We start from the raw sequence: 15126 nt of genomic DNA, 5'->3' as shown, positions 1-15126 counted from the left end.
TCAAAGGTTAAAACAGGTACCCTACTCCGACACTTGTTACTGACATCGAGCCCACTAATTCCCCAATGTCGAACACCAGGTTGGGTAATAACTAGACCATCTTTAAACCTCTTTGCGTGATAGAGCCGGGGACATTTTGCTCTGTAGGTTGAGGCTCTGTTCACTACCCCACGAACTGTGATGTAGCGGATATAACCAGTATACACCATGGAGGGAGACTACATCCAGTTTACACCAGACAAACTGTTATCTGTATCTGCCTTCCCATGTGAACTAGCCTTGTGATTCTGGTTTTAAATAGGTTCCAGCAAACCACGCTAGTTGCAACAAAGCAGATCAGGTAATCAAAGCTTGGTGACTTGATGTCATCCAAAGGAAGGTGTGGCATGTTTTTCACGATAGCAGCACTGAACTGCCTGGTGAGGTCTGTTGTTTACAGGCTGTTGGCATTGGTTTGATTATTGATACAAAGTAACAAAAACAAAGTAATTTGAAAAATTGGCACTTTATTGCTCAATCATCATGGCAACACATTCAATAATTCTGACAATACACCATCCTCTCTAATAACATGCATCCATAAGCCTCTCTTTCTTCAGCATCCTCACTAACTCACACACAGGCACACATGCAAAGTTCAGAATATCAACAGCAAACTGCAAACTCTGTCACATTCGGACAAAATAATCTAAAATAGATGACATCCATACAAATATAGAATTGTGGTCAGTTTTATAACATTGTCAAACACAGGCATGGCTGACCAAACCACATCTGATCTCTGGGTTGAGTCAAAGTACTTGCTGTAGTTAGTTAACGTAACTTTCATCTGTTTGTCACACTTTCTCAATACATTCCTGGAAGTACCAACACCTTGAAGCTCTTCCTTAGCAAAATCCTTCATTGGAATTGAGAAAGTTTGATGTTATGTTGTTCATAGTGGTAGCTCACTTGTCAACTGAATGTCAGCTGAAAGCAATGCAGGTCAAAGACTTGTACCACTTTTCTGCAACACAATATTATCATCCAAGTAATGTTTTAAGATGTTAAATATTCAAGCAACTAACAGAATATGAATCTGATGACCTTAAACACCCCTTCCCCTAAAAATACCCCAACCCATTCTAATGTTCAAATGTAGCAATTTATAACCATGATAACATTTACCAACTCGATACTTTAAATGATGATCAGGAAGAATTCTGTAATCCAAGGCATTGGTACTCCATAAGAAACACTGTTTCAACACAAACATCAAATATGAGACAACCCATAATCTCTGTCTATGACAAGTGAAAATGATGTGTGACTGATTGAAACATACAAAGCTCAGCATGGAGCAAGGGAGACAACTAGCAAAACAGGGGAAGTAACTGGTGCCGATTATTTGGCATAGTGCCACAACTAATGTTGGATTGTTCGTTTAGGGCAATGAAACCTTTTTCACACAGATAACAAAAGTTACCTGGCTTTTAAAGAACTAAACTAAAGCTATTAAATTTGTAATTCAAGATTACAGCAGGCCTTTCAAAGGTTACATAATATGAGCAACATCATCTTCAGACATAGATATAAATGGACAGAAAAAGGATACTTAGCTATTTTGAAATAGAAAGAAATCAATCAACTCATAAAATAATGAAGAAGAATGTAGATTAACAGCTTGGAGCATTACACCTTAAATAAGAATCAACATGTTCACAGTTATTTAATCTGACATTTACACTTGACATGTTACTGGTGAACCGAAACGTGCTGATGTCTGGTAAATGCAATTGGCATTTCTGCTATAGAGCAATGAATGTGGATTTAGGCCACACCAGCAAAATGACAGCTGTATTACAGCAGAATCTCATGTGACAAACCACTAATTATGATTCTACATAATGCCATACTGACACTGTGACCACCGAATACCCATACAAGTTGCTGTATACATCAAGCTGGAGGGTTCCCCAGACTCGGTGACGATACCTATGAAGGTTAAAGTGCATGTATGTCTTATTGTTTAAAGCTTGCTTTCATCTGTATTTCAACTCTACTGTGAAAACATGACTCTAAATATGCAAAAAGCATTACCGACATTACTCATACAAAGGATGTCGATACATTCATTAGGGCTGATTTAGCATAGCCCAAACCTGTGATCTTACACATATTATGCACTTCTAAGGTACAGCTGAAACCAATTTAATTAAGACTTCAGTGAAACAGACCCAGCTTTTAGCAAATAAAATCACAATGTGTGACAATGCATTAACCATGTTTACAAAGCAAGGATTAAAAAATATTTGATGCTCTGCAAGTTATTGACCCACAAGAACAAACACAGATAAGCCAGCATGAGTCACATCAAGTTTGAAGCTCATATATAGTTTCTGATCTTAATTGTTCACCAAGTTTAAACTGTTTTATGCATTATAATTGAGACCAAAAGCAAAAGCATCTGAATCGTATTAATGTAACACAGGGGCGGATTCAGGATTTTGGAGAAGTGGGTGTGCACATAAATCATGAAGTCCAAAGGTTAGGGGGAATGCCCCTGAGGAAAAAAAAATTGGGTCAGAAGTGGGGCCGACTACAATGGATGAGTCACTGGACTGATTTCACGCACCTCTAAAAAAGGTTACCCCTAACTTCACTAATTAAAACAGTTTTCTATTGAAATGACAAAGTTTGTTAATCAGTCACGTCAAATGACAAAAATAGGGTGTTCCTCAACTGCTTTTGTACTATCTGTGTATGAAACAACCATGTCTGTATAACAGAACCTGTATGAAATTACTAAGAGACATTTTTTAACCCTTGCAATATTAATGGTTCATAACATGACATATGTACATTGTGTATATCATTAAACTCCAGTATAATACAATCCTGACATAATTCAGGCAAGATATGCTGAACATTATGCATAGTTTAATTGGAAACGTCCTTGTTGGAGATAGGAGTGTTGTGAAAGCAGAGGTTCTGCTTCTAGCTAATGGATGAGGTGGAATCTGCATGGTACATGTTTATACACTTGGCAGCACAGGAACTAGCTCCAAATACTTCCAAGCTTGTAGAATGAAATGATTTAGGATTAATCAACAAGATAATATTTAAGATATGAAGTCTTCTATATAAATGTTTTGAAAATGTCAATTTTAGCTCAAAGTGAATAAATATTTCAGGTGATACAGAGTCGTATATTTAGCAGTATTAGAAATTATGGGATCCTTGCACTTTTCTCTTGTACATCAAGGGACCCCTAAATCTTTTCCTTCCCTATGCCTTGGTTTTCCTGCTTATTTTCAACAACTACCTGGTATTGCTACTGCAGGTGCACTAAACCAGTTTCAGAGCTCGACAAATTTCATTTTCCCAAACAGCCAACAAAATTAGTTGACTGGAAAAATCAAATTGACTGGAGAAAAACCTTTATCAACAATTGCCACAGCTGCTCACAATTCATGGCTTTTTCAATTCCCTGATAATCTGGGTTTTGATCGTTGAGTGGCATTCAGACTGATGACATTACACTTTTGATGGGAATATTTTCATATTTCTATGATACACAAAAATAATTCTCATAGCATGTCACATATATAAATACACCTGACACACCTGATAATCCCTACCAAAAGTTGAGTAGTCTAGTGTCACTGATAAACCACAGTAATACAAATAGAGCAATAATTTGATAAAGCTTTTAACACTGTTATGCTTGTTGACAGTAAAGTTTGGCATTCCACCTTGAAGATGGCAAACAAGGTATAATTGAGCAAGTTTAGTTTTAAGCCGCTTTTAGCAATATCCCAGAAAAATAACAGCAAGGGACACCATTGTACCTATGTGGGGAATCGAACCCAGGACTTCCGCGTGATGAGCGAACACTTTCAGCACTACGATTCCCCACTGCCCTGGGAGATAACCATGATTGTATTTTGTATTACTGGAGCTGAACAATGTTACCTGTCACATGCAAGTGGACGATTGTATCTGTTGAACACTGATTTAACTAAGAATGGTCGCAAGATGGATTATAAGCCCAAAGAGCAAGAATTCATTTAAACAGATTCCATATTGACTTTGCTTTCACTTATCTTTCATGAACATTATCATCCACAAAAATTGCAACTTTTCATACTGATTTTAAAATCTAAACATCACGTTCAGAGCCACTTCGTTATGAACAATAATTTGCTCGAGTCAATGGATAAGAACATGCAGCAGAATTCATAGGTTCACATTTTGGTGATTAGTTTCTACTGGTGGGACTTCATTCATGTAACACCAAATTTCATTCAGCAGACAAAGGTCCACCTGAACAAGGACCGAGTGTAACATTCTTACATTAATATCTAGATCATTAAAGTGAGTCAATATTTGGGATTGAATTAAGTCGGGTTATTGCTATTACAGCAGCTTGATTGAACGAAACAAATTCTTCACTGAATAGCAAAGCCTAAATTTTGTTTAACTGGTAACATTATATATAATAATTAAAAACCAACAAATCTCACTTAGGTCAACTTATCCGAAGCAGAGAGAGTGTATAAAAGCCAAGTATCCATTTTGGATAATTATGCAATAACAATAAAAGTATGGTAAGAAATACAGAAAATATTCAGGTTATCCTGGGCTCCATAGAGACTTAACATTGTGATCTCTGGCAAATTCATTTAAAATTCACCCTGTTTAAGTACTTGTTTTCTCTGGAACAATATTTTCACTAAAGAATACCAACATGCATTAAAATAACAAAGGCACATGCACCTTCTCAATATAGATTGAAGAAAGAATGTATTGACTTGGGACACCGACCAGCTCTGTGACATGACGGCAAAGAGGCCCGAGCTGCATCGTTGCATGATGTTGTATTTTATCAAGCAACTGAAGCGGTGCATGAGGTTTTAATATTATCAAGTATTAACTTTCTTCAGATTTCTTTCCTCCTTGTTACTTTCCCTGTAGTGCAGCACCCTCTGACGATGGAAAATAGTATCTAGTATCACAGATATTAGCTTCAGGTTTGGACTATGTGTTGGCTGGGATGGCCCGATCACTGATGGAGGAAACCTGACTGAGTCCATCATTCACCAATCATATTCCATCACCAACAGGCAGATAGTAAGTGGTGTCCGCCTCATTTCCTTTCATTGGGTACAGAAGTCTGTTGCTGAACAGTCACATCAGCCAATCAGTTGTTGAGGCACCAGCATTGGAGTACGAATCTGAATCAATTTACTACATACTAGCACACCAGATAGTCACCATTCTCGTTCAATATCTGTGCCAAGACTGAAATCTGGAGGACAATTTTGCAAGTAACAAGCAATGAGGATATGATCTCCAGTCTTGACTGGGCTGTGTCCAGCTTTGCAAACAGCAGGTCCAACATTGCAACAATCTTGGCAACAGAAGTAAAGGAAAGACCACATTTCATAGCACCAATGTTCAGTCCACGTTCTCGATCTCGCCAGCGTTGACTCGTGTGGGGTCGGCATGGACCGTGAAGCCGAGGATGCTCTTGTCAATCTTCTGCATCTTGCCCTTCTTCTTCTTGTTCTTGTTGCGGGCTGCAGACTCGGCGTCATTGTTGTTGCTGGACCGAGCTTCTTTTGGGTTCACTGCAGGTGCTGGGCCCCAAATACTGTCCTGTAAATTACAGACAAAATATTGTCCTTCACATAACAATGACAGCTGATACATCTTTTTCTTACAGAGATTAAGTCCCAAATATCATTTGTGAGCAGAAAGTTCTTATTTTGAAGATATCCATCCATTCATACATACAAAAGCAGTCATGTAAAACTAAAAAAAAGTGTTTGCCACTAACATGGCAATGTCCCCAACCGCAAATAAGGTCAAGGTCACCCACAAAAGACAGGTGTCTGCGTAATCACCCAATCTAGGCTGTCGACATAATTGAAGACATTGGGCTCAACGATTTATGAGATATTGCATTTACGTAAGTTTGAACAGTGGTCAAAGAGTCATGGTGACCTTGAAAATAAGGTCAAAGTCACCCAAATCGACTAATGTCTGTGTAATCCCCCAATGTAGGCTGTCACCAAATTTGAAGACATTTCGGTAAAACAGTTCATGAGTTATCGCGTTAACAAGAATTAAGATGTACAAATGACCGCTGCTGAATACATTGTCCCCCATTTCGCGTTGGGGTGGGGGACAATGATAAAGCTCCTATCTCTTACAGACACATCCCTGTTATCAGTACTACAAGTCTGGGTACCCACACCATCCTGTTATCAGATAATCCCTGATGTCAGTACTACAAGCCTGGGTACCCACACCATCCTGTTATCAGACATATATCCCTGATGTCAGTACTACAAACCTGGGTACCCACACCACCCTGTTATCAGACATATATCCCTGATGTCAGTACTACAAGCCTGGGTACCCACACCATCCTGTTATCAGACATATATCCCTGATGTCAGTACTACAAGTCTGGGTACCCACACCACCCTGTTATCAGACATATATCCCTGATGTCAGTACTACAAGCCTGGGTACCCACACCATCCTGTTATCAGACATATCCCTGATGTCAGTACTACAAGCCTGGGTACCCACACCACCCTGTTATCAGACATATATCCCTGATGTCAGTACTACAAACCTGGGTACCCACACCACCCTGTTATCATATACATCCCTGATGTCAGTACTACAAGTCTGGGTACCCACACCACCCTGTTATCAGACACATCCCTGATGTCAGTACTACAAGTCTGGGTACCCACACCATCCTGTTATCAGACATATATCCCTGATGTCAGTACTACAAACCTGGGTACCCACACCACCCTGTTATCAGACATATATCCCTGATGTCAGTACTACAAGCCTGGGTACCCACACCACCCTGTTATCAGACATATATCCCTGATGTCAGTACTACAAACCTGGGTACCCACACCACCCTGTTATCATATACATCCCTGATGTCAGTACTACAAGTCTGGGTACCCACACCACCCTGTTATCAGACACATCCCTGATGTCAGTACTACAAGTCTGGGTACCCACACCATTCTGTTATCAGACATATCCCTGATGTCAGTACTACAAGTCTGGGTACCCACACCACCCTGTTATCATATACATCCCTGATGTCAGTACTACAAGCCTGGGTACCCACACCAGCCTGTTATCAGACACATCCCTGATGTCAGTACTACAAGTCTGGGTACCCACACCACCCTGTTATCAGACACATCCCTGATGTCAGTACTACAAGCCTGGGTACCCACAACGCCCTGTTATCAGACATATCCCTGATGTCAGTACTACAAGTCTGGGCACCCACAACACCCTGTTATCAGATACATCCCTGATGTCAGTACTACAAGTCTGGGCACCCACAACACCCTGTTATCAGATACATCCCTGATCACTCATGTCAGAACAAAAAGCAGGGTACCCACCTCCTCCTGCTGTCTCTCAAGTCTGGCTTTCTGCTTATACTGGCTCCGCTTCTCCAGGAACTGCCGACCAAACTCCTTTGCAGCACCAGACTCCCCAAGGTAGGACCTCACATAATCATGTACCTTTAATACAAAATATACAATAGCATGTACAAGAGATTTTTAAACATTTTCAAGGAAGCGACACGGGTAATAAATTTCAAAGGGTGTGTGAAGTGAACTCTGGTTTATTTAGATTGCATTGAGTGTAAAACCAAAAAGAAGAAATGAAGTCTCTTGTCTTCACCATGGGTCTCATGAACTGAATGCTCTTTGACTAACTGACTGAGTTTGGTTTTACGCCGCTTTTAGAAATATTCCAGCAATATCACAGCAGGAGACACCAGAAATGGGCTTCACACATTGTGCCCATGTGGGGATTCGAACCCAGGTCTTCGGCGTGACGAGCCAACGCTTTAACCACTAGGCTACCCCACCGCCGGAATGCTCTTTGAAAAACAGAAACATTACCAATATAAGGGTGTATCATATAATACTACCTAAATGAGAAACTGCTCTTATTTCTTTTTGGGAGCTATTTGGAAACTATTACTGATTTGCTCGAAATAATATTTCGGTTATAAACAGGACAGAATTAAACTGATTAACTGTTTTCGGTTGCTTAACTAACACACTCAATACACCGGTTGCATCAATCCACTTGTAAATAATTGAGTCGGGACAAACTGGTCACTGTTAATGAAATCAACGATCCACACCATCAGGGTAGGATGACATGTAATCATCTCCTCACAATACAGAAATCTGCAGGGCCTGATGGGCGAGTTTATTTTTACGCTTTTAGCAATATTCCAGCAACATCATGGCAGGGGACACCAGAAATGGGCTTCACACATTGAACACGTGGGGAATCGAACCCAGGCTTCGGGTGACGAGGGAACACTTTAGCCACTTGGGGTATCTCACCGCCCCCTCAGGGCCTGATGGATCCAATCAGCAGATCCAACCATGACACCAGTACGTAATACATATTACTTTTACAATGTTTTTGATAATGGACCACAATTCATACCTCATATGGAGAATCAACTTCTTGAAGAAAGGCAATGAATGTTGGAACTGGAAAAAGAAAAAGAAAAAGTTCTTAAAAACAAAACGAGTCACAAGGGAATGAGATAATACACATCCTCTATTGAAGACAACAGGTTTGTATGAACTTGGTCAATGCACGAACCTCTGATGAGATTCTTGTCTGGTTCAATTGACACTTCTCAAAATTCAAACCTCAGATTCTGAACATGATGTTAGTCATAACCAAATGAGTAAGGGTTGGAACAAGATACACAGGCACTAGACCTTTTCACATTAAGTAAGTGAGTGAGCGAGTATGGTTTTACGCCGCTTTTAGCAATATTCTAGCAATATCACGGCAGGGGACACCAGAAATGGGCTTCACACATTGCACCCATGTGGGGAATCGAACCCGGGTCTTCAGCATGTCGAGCGGACGCTTTAACCAGTAGGCTACCCCACCGCCCTTCACATTAAGGAGATACAAGCATGGATTATGTAAAGTAACTGGACTCTGGCAGAAAATAAACAAGCCCATCCAGTTTAACTTGTGTCAGACAAACAGTCTAGTGAATGTGTCTTGTCTGCTGTGCCTCAAATGAACAAAAGACAAACATGTAATTCTTTTGTCAACATGTTAAATTCTGAGTGAGGTGTGATCTTATTTTTCGCTTTGATCAGCATTTCAGTTAAATTGTGTTATGTCAGCTTAAAAATGGAGGAAAAGAACCAAGGGACAGTCATAGTTGATGTGTACCACCTTGGTAAAAGCCATTATCAGCATGGATGATGGTGGATCAAGGTGGACCTGCAATAAGTGGGGCTTGGTCTGACAAAGGGAGGTAACTCTGGGTCACACATTCCCCAGTGAATACTGGCAAGTTTCTACACGACTTACCATCCACGGAAGATGCAAGTCCTGCTAGTGCCTTCTCACACCACTGAGTGAAATCGTCAACAGGCCCGTGCTGACTGAAACAACTTTTGTACAGTATCCTGTAACACAAATTATTACTCATAGCAAATACAAATACATATACTGGCAGTCATATCAGAATGGATATATAACAAACAAAATATATTAAATTTCTGTGATATCAACCCTAAATATGGGAACTATACTTTAGCTAATAATGGTTGAACTTGGTTGTAGCCTGCACCAGGGCTCCAGATCTGTATCGGCGTATGTACGGATAAAAAATATGCACGATACGGCGGGAAATAATTTAGAAAGTGTAGCAGATACACACCAAAGCAATGGTGTACGGTCTTAGAATCATTTACAGACGCATTTATCTGAAAAAGTTTTGTTTTATTGTTTTTCTAACACTTTACACAAGAGTAGCAATGTTGTGGTGCATATATGAAATGAAACACAAGATCACTGATACTCCATGAAGTTCCATTCAGACTGACTGACTGACTGAGTGAGTTTAGTTTTACGCGCCGCTTTTAGCAATATTCCAGCAATATCACGGCGGGGGACACCAGAAATGGGCTTAACACATTGTGCCCATGTGGGGAATCGAACCGGGGTCTTCGGCGTGACGAGCCAACGCTTTAACCACTAGGCTACCCCACCGCCCCTCCATTCAGAACTGTAAGTACTCCTATATTGAAAAATAAAGGAGTACGTACTCCTGATGTTGAAAAATTATCTGGAGCCTTGCTGCATGAAGTTCCATCAGTCAGTGCAGCAACAGAAATTGGCACTAGCCTTACTGTTCTTGCCAAACTGCTCTACAGTTAAGTTATCATAAAGACAAACCTAAATTTCCTTCTTTAAAGGTTAGCTGTATGTTCTCGGTTAAAGGCCAAGCAGATTAAAACTGTTTCTATCACTTCAAGACATCATGACTTATATAATGTGAGAACACTTTGCTTACCTCCTCTTTCTTTGGTTTTGTCTGTCTGTTGCGGTTTGCAGCAGCAGCAGCAACTGCTGCTGCAGAAGCATTGGTTGTTGCATTATTATTCTGTTGGTTTCGTTTCTTGCCTCCCAATGCAGGAAACTCCCCGCTGAAAAAGAGTGGTTTGAGTCAGACTCAACATTGACAATGAATACACATGTCTAAAACATACACACAAAAATAACCTGCATGAATTTTTGTCAAAGCTGCTCATGATTTATAGTGCTGTTATGTTAAAAACTTCATCAGGTTTAATTACATGTAGTTTAAATTTGGTGATGGGATGTCCGACTCAGATAAAAATAAAAGGTTACACTTGCTCACATTACATGTAGTGGTCTATTTGTGGATTAACAAATAGGTGGGGGGAAATGCATTCAGTATCATTCTTTCAGCATTAGAAGTTGCTGATACTCCTAACAAACCTTTCTTTCTCTTTGGTTGCAGGCCTTCCTGAAGATATCACAGCTTCATCCCAGAACCCCAGTCCCCCTCCCGACTTGTCTGTCTTCCACACAGCGTTTCCTCCCCACCCTGAGGGCTGAGCACCGTTGCTGGCCACATTGCTCCACATGCTGGGTGTAGACATGGTGGCAGCTGTATTCTGTGGGGAGAGGAGACTATATAATCTGACCTCATTACAATTTTTAACTTCTCTTCAGTAATGAACATATTATTCATGGCTCCGGAATTCCTTTAGATATTTACTCTATTTACACACATGACATAAGTGAGGTGAGGTGAGGTGAAATTGGGTTTAACGTCGTGCTTGAGAATATTTCGCTCATATGACGACGTGCATGCATGTGTATGTGTATGTGTATGTGTATGTGTATGTGCGGCTGCTTGTACTAGCCCAGACTGAAGCTGGTTTTATAGTGCTAGCCCACTGAGATACCATGCCGCAGTGAAGCATGAATACCCCACTCAGACACATTATACTGACTCCGAGCCGACCAGTCCTTGTTGTACCCATTAATGCCGAGCGCCAGACAGGGACCAACAAGTACCATATTTTAACGTCTTTTGGTATGACGCGGTCGGTGATCGAACCTGCGACCTTCCGCTCTCCAGGCGGACGCTCTAACCACTACACCACGGAGGCGGTCACATGACGTAAGTTCAAAACAGATTCATGTCTACTTTTCAACAGCCAGATGTGACATTTCTTTCATAAGTCTGCATTAAATCAGTAAGTAGAGATATGTAATGGCAAAAGCTGTAAAGGCTACCTTGTAACAACACATTGTTGCGTACAACTTTATCTTTTCATATATTTAAATGAAAGCAAGACAAAATTAATTTGTCATAGTGATTTATACAGCATCTTTTGAATTAAATGAACAGCTTATCCGAAGATCTGAATTTAAGAGTTAGATACCCATCCAATTTTGACAGGAATATCTTTATCTTTCCATTATACACAAAACTGATTCTCATGATATGTCACGTTTATATTTCAATAGAACATCAGATATCCTGATCGACTTTTGGCTTAGATATAAGTCAAGCAGTATATTAAGGATATCGGCATATACATAAAAGGGTTGAGAGAATACTCTTTCACCTCAGTAATATACAGACATGTAAATGAAGAAGTCTTGAGCAGAAAACAAGTGGTCAACAGTAAAGGCATGATACCGTCATAGGGTAACACTGCCGATTATAATTAAAGCTGTCTCTTAGGTCAAGCATCTGGTGTTGGGGCTCGATCCACAAAGCTTTCGTAGTGCTACGACAATCGTAGGCCTATGGTAAACTATCAAAATAAGACAGATGGTAATGTTACAAATGTTTTGTGAATAAGGACGATGGTAACGTATTCAGATCTGTCTCCCAAAGATAACAAAGAACCATAAGGGTTGTATTGTTGCATACCTTGGGCGGAGTGGGTTGAACTTGTTTGGCTTTCTTCTTGTTTTGGTCTAACTGTTTGGCTTTTTGTTCCTCCTGTATGTCCAGCAGTGACTTCAGTGTGTTTGTAGCAGCCTGGTTTACAGTCCTGTAACACAGAGCGTTGCAGAACAGTGTGAAGAATCTCTCATATACTCATGTCAAGAAATAACAGACAGATCGAGGAGGAAGTATGGTTCAACACACAAAAATGGGTACGGAGTATGTGAGTGAGTGAGTATGGTTTTACACCGCTTTTAATAACTTCCAGCAATATCAATGCGGGGGACACCAGAAATGGACTTTACACATTGTACCCATGTGGGGAATCACACTCGCGGTCTTCGGCTAACGCTTTCACCACTAGACTACTCCGCCGCCCTCCAAAATGGGTATGGTGCTGACAACCCCAGGGTGCCGTCGCACAAAGCAATCTTAGCGCTAAGGTGACCGTAACTCCCATACTTAAACACTGACTTAAGGTAGCCTTAGCACTAAGGTTGTTTTGAACAACAGGACCCAGGGCAGTTAGGTGGTGGTGAGGTGGTAACACTATCTCACATGTAAGCTGCATACTCCTAAAGAACTAAGAATGAAAATCCAGTGCACACTGATCCATTGACCATCAACACGACGGTATCCGGCCCGACAGCTCTTAACGCTCACCCCCAAAACCTGTAGGAAAAACGTGCCGAAACAGCGCTTTTGGGAGCGACATGCCGATTGGTTCGTTTTTTAATAAATACAACAAGTGTTTGCCACTGATATGGCAATGTCCCCCGCCACTAAAGAATGGAATATCTATATTTACTACTTTTTATTTTTGGGTCACATACAAGGTGCCTGAAATGACTGGTGTCTGCATAATCACCCGATGTAGACTGTCAACATACTTGAAAACATTGGATGCAATGTTTTATGAGATATCACCTTTAAAAAGCAGTCAAAGTGTCGTGGTGACCTTGAAGATAAGGTCAAGGTCACCCAAATAATCTGGTGTCTGTGTAATGTAAACCCAATGTAAACTGTCAACAAATTTGAAGCCATTGGGTACAACAGTCCATGAGATATTGCGTTAACAAGAGTTAAAAGAGTGAAAAGTGTTGTGGTGACCTTGAAGACAAGGTCAAGGTCCCCCCAAATCAACTGGTGTCTGCGTAATCGCCCAATGTATGCTGTCACCAAATTTGAAGACACTGGGTACAACAGTTCATGAGATGCCACGTTAGAAGAGTTTGAAAAGTGTTCAAAGTGTCGTGGTGACCTTGAAGGTAAGGTCAAGGTCACCCAAATAAACTGATGTCTGCGAAATCCCCCAATGTAGGCTGTCAGCAAATTTGAAGACATTGGGTACAACAGTTCATGAGATATCGCGTTAACAAGAATCGGGACGTACATACGGATGTACGGAAGCCGCTGAATACATAGTCCCACGTTCCGCCGGGGTCAATAAGCTTTCACTTGGTGAATTCAATCTTGTACATTATACATGGACTTATGAATATTGTTATGGTTCTAAGTATACAATTCAAATCCACAAACAGCAGACCTTGGCATGTCCATGCACAGTGAGTGAATGAGTGAGTTTAGTTTGCAGTCAGCAATATTCCAGCTAAATGGCGGCGGTCTGTAAATAATCGAGTCCCGTTAGTCGCCTCTTATGGCAAGCATGGGTTACTGAAGAACAATTCTAACCCAGATCTTCACAGGTGCTTTGACAAAATACAAAAAGAGTGTGAGCGAGTGAGTTTAGTTTTACACCGCACTCAGCAACATTCCCGCTATATGGCGGCAGTCTATTAATAATCGAGTCTGGACCAGACAATCCAGTAATCAACAGCATGGGCATCGATCTACACAATTGGGATACAATGACATGTGTCAACCAAGTCAGCGAGCCTGACCACCTGATCCCATTAATCGCCTCTTATGACACGTATGGGTTACTTCAGATCAATTCTAACCCAGATCTTTACGAAATACAATAAGAAAAGTGCCTTTATTATCTCTGCTTATCACGACTTCCTCAGTTAATTCTTGACATGTGGGAAGTGTGCAATCAACTGATCTTCCACAAACAAATTGCCATTTTGATCACCCTCAAGGATCCAACAAACTGGCAGAAATTATAATGAATGTACCTGCGACCTGCGTGTATATAGCTGGAAGTGGAAGGAGAGTACTGAAAGGTTTCAAACTTCTGCTCCAGAAAGGAGCACTACCACCAATTTCAGTCTAAGTCAAACTTGTTGCCATGGAAACGCAAAAACTATTTTATTCAGAAATCCAAAAATACCAAAAGGCACCAGTTCACCACCAGATCTATCTATGTGCCAAGTTTGGTGAAGAAACATTGAACGGTTTTAGAGTTCTGCTCCGGAAAAGACAAATGTGCACGGACGACCAATTATTTTAAACTGATGCAGTTTCCTGACAGCAATGTAAACAACATACTCATGTCTGTACCTGAACAGAAAATTTCCTCAATTGTCTTGATCGTATAAATTGTTCCGGTTTCATATGCACAATGTTATGATTGTGTTCTGTTATTGCATGCATGAGTTTTGATGAGTGGTTTACGATTACAATCAATTACTGATCAATTACTGAGCTCCAATTACTGATCTGCACATTGTGAACAATAACCAGCACAATATTGGTGGATACCTGAGATGTCCTAATATCTATCAGTACCAAAAACTATTTTATTCAGAAATCCAAAAATACCAAAAGGCACCAGTTCACCACCAGATCTATCTATGTGCCAAGTTTGGTGAAGAAACATTGAACGGTTTTAGAGTTCTGCTCCGGAAAAG

At 40.6% G+C, this 15126-nt stretch overlaps 1 protein-coding gene across 1 annotated transcript in view; it reads right to left on the bottom strand.

Moving 5' to 3' along the window:
- Positions 1-486: 486 nt before the first annotated feature.
- LOC124257114 (GRB10-interacting GYF protein 2-like) overlaps positions 487-15126 on the bottom strand; it is a 45629-nt gene continuing 30989 nt past the window's right edge. The window contains 8 exon segments of the mRNA XM_046691104.1: positions 487-5640; positions 7437-7559; positions 8509-8555; positions 9406-9478; positions 9480-9503; positions 10394-10526; positions 10843-11021; positions 12296-12419. Of these exon segments, the coding sequence (XP_046547060.1) occupies positions 5440-5640; positions 7437-7559; positions 8509-8555; positions 9406-9478; positions 9480-9503; positions 10394-10526; positions 10843-11021; positions 12296-12419 (904 nt within the window). The 3' untranslated portion in view covers positions 487-5439.

Source organism: Haliotis rubra, unplaced genomic scaffold, assembly GCF_003918875.1.
Source record: "Haliotis rubra isolate DU_JTF1 unplaced genomic scaffold, ASM391887v1 Scf65, whole genome shotgun sequence".
NCBI classification, from domain to species: domain Eukaryota; kingdom Metazoa; phylum Mollusca; class Gastropoda; order Lepetellida; family Haliotidae; genus Haliotis; species Haliotis rubra.
Note: the sequence above shows the minus strand (reverse complement) of the source record. Positions and strands in the feature narration are given on the sequence as shown.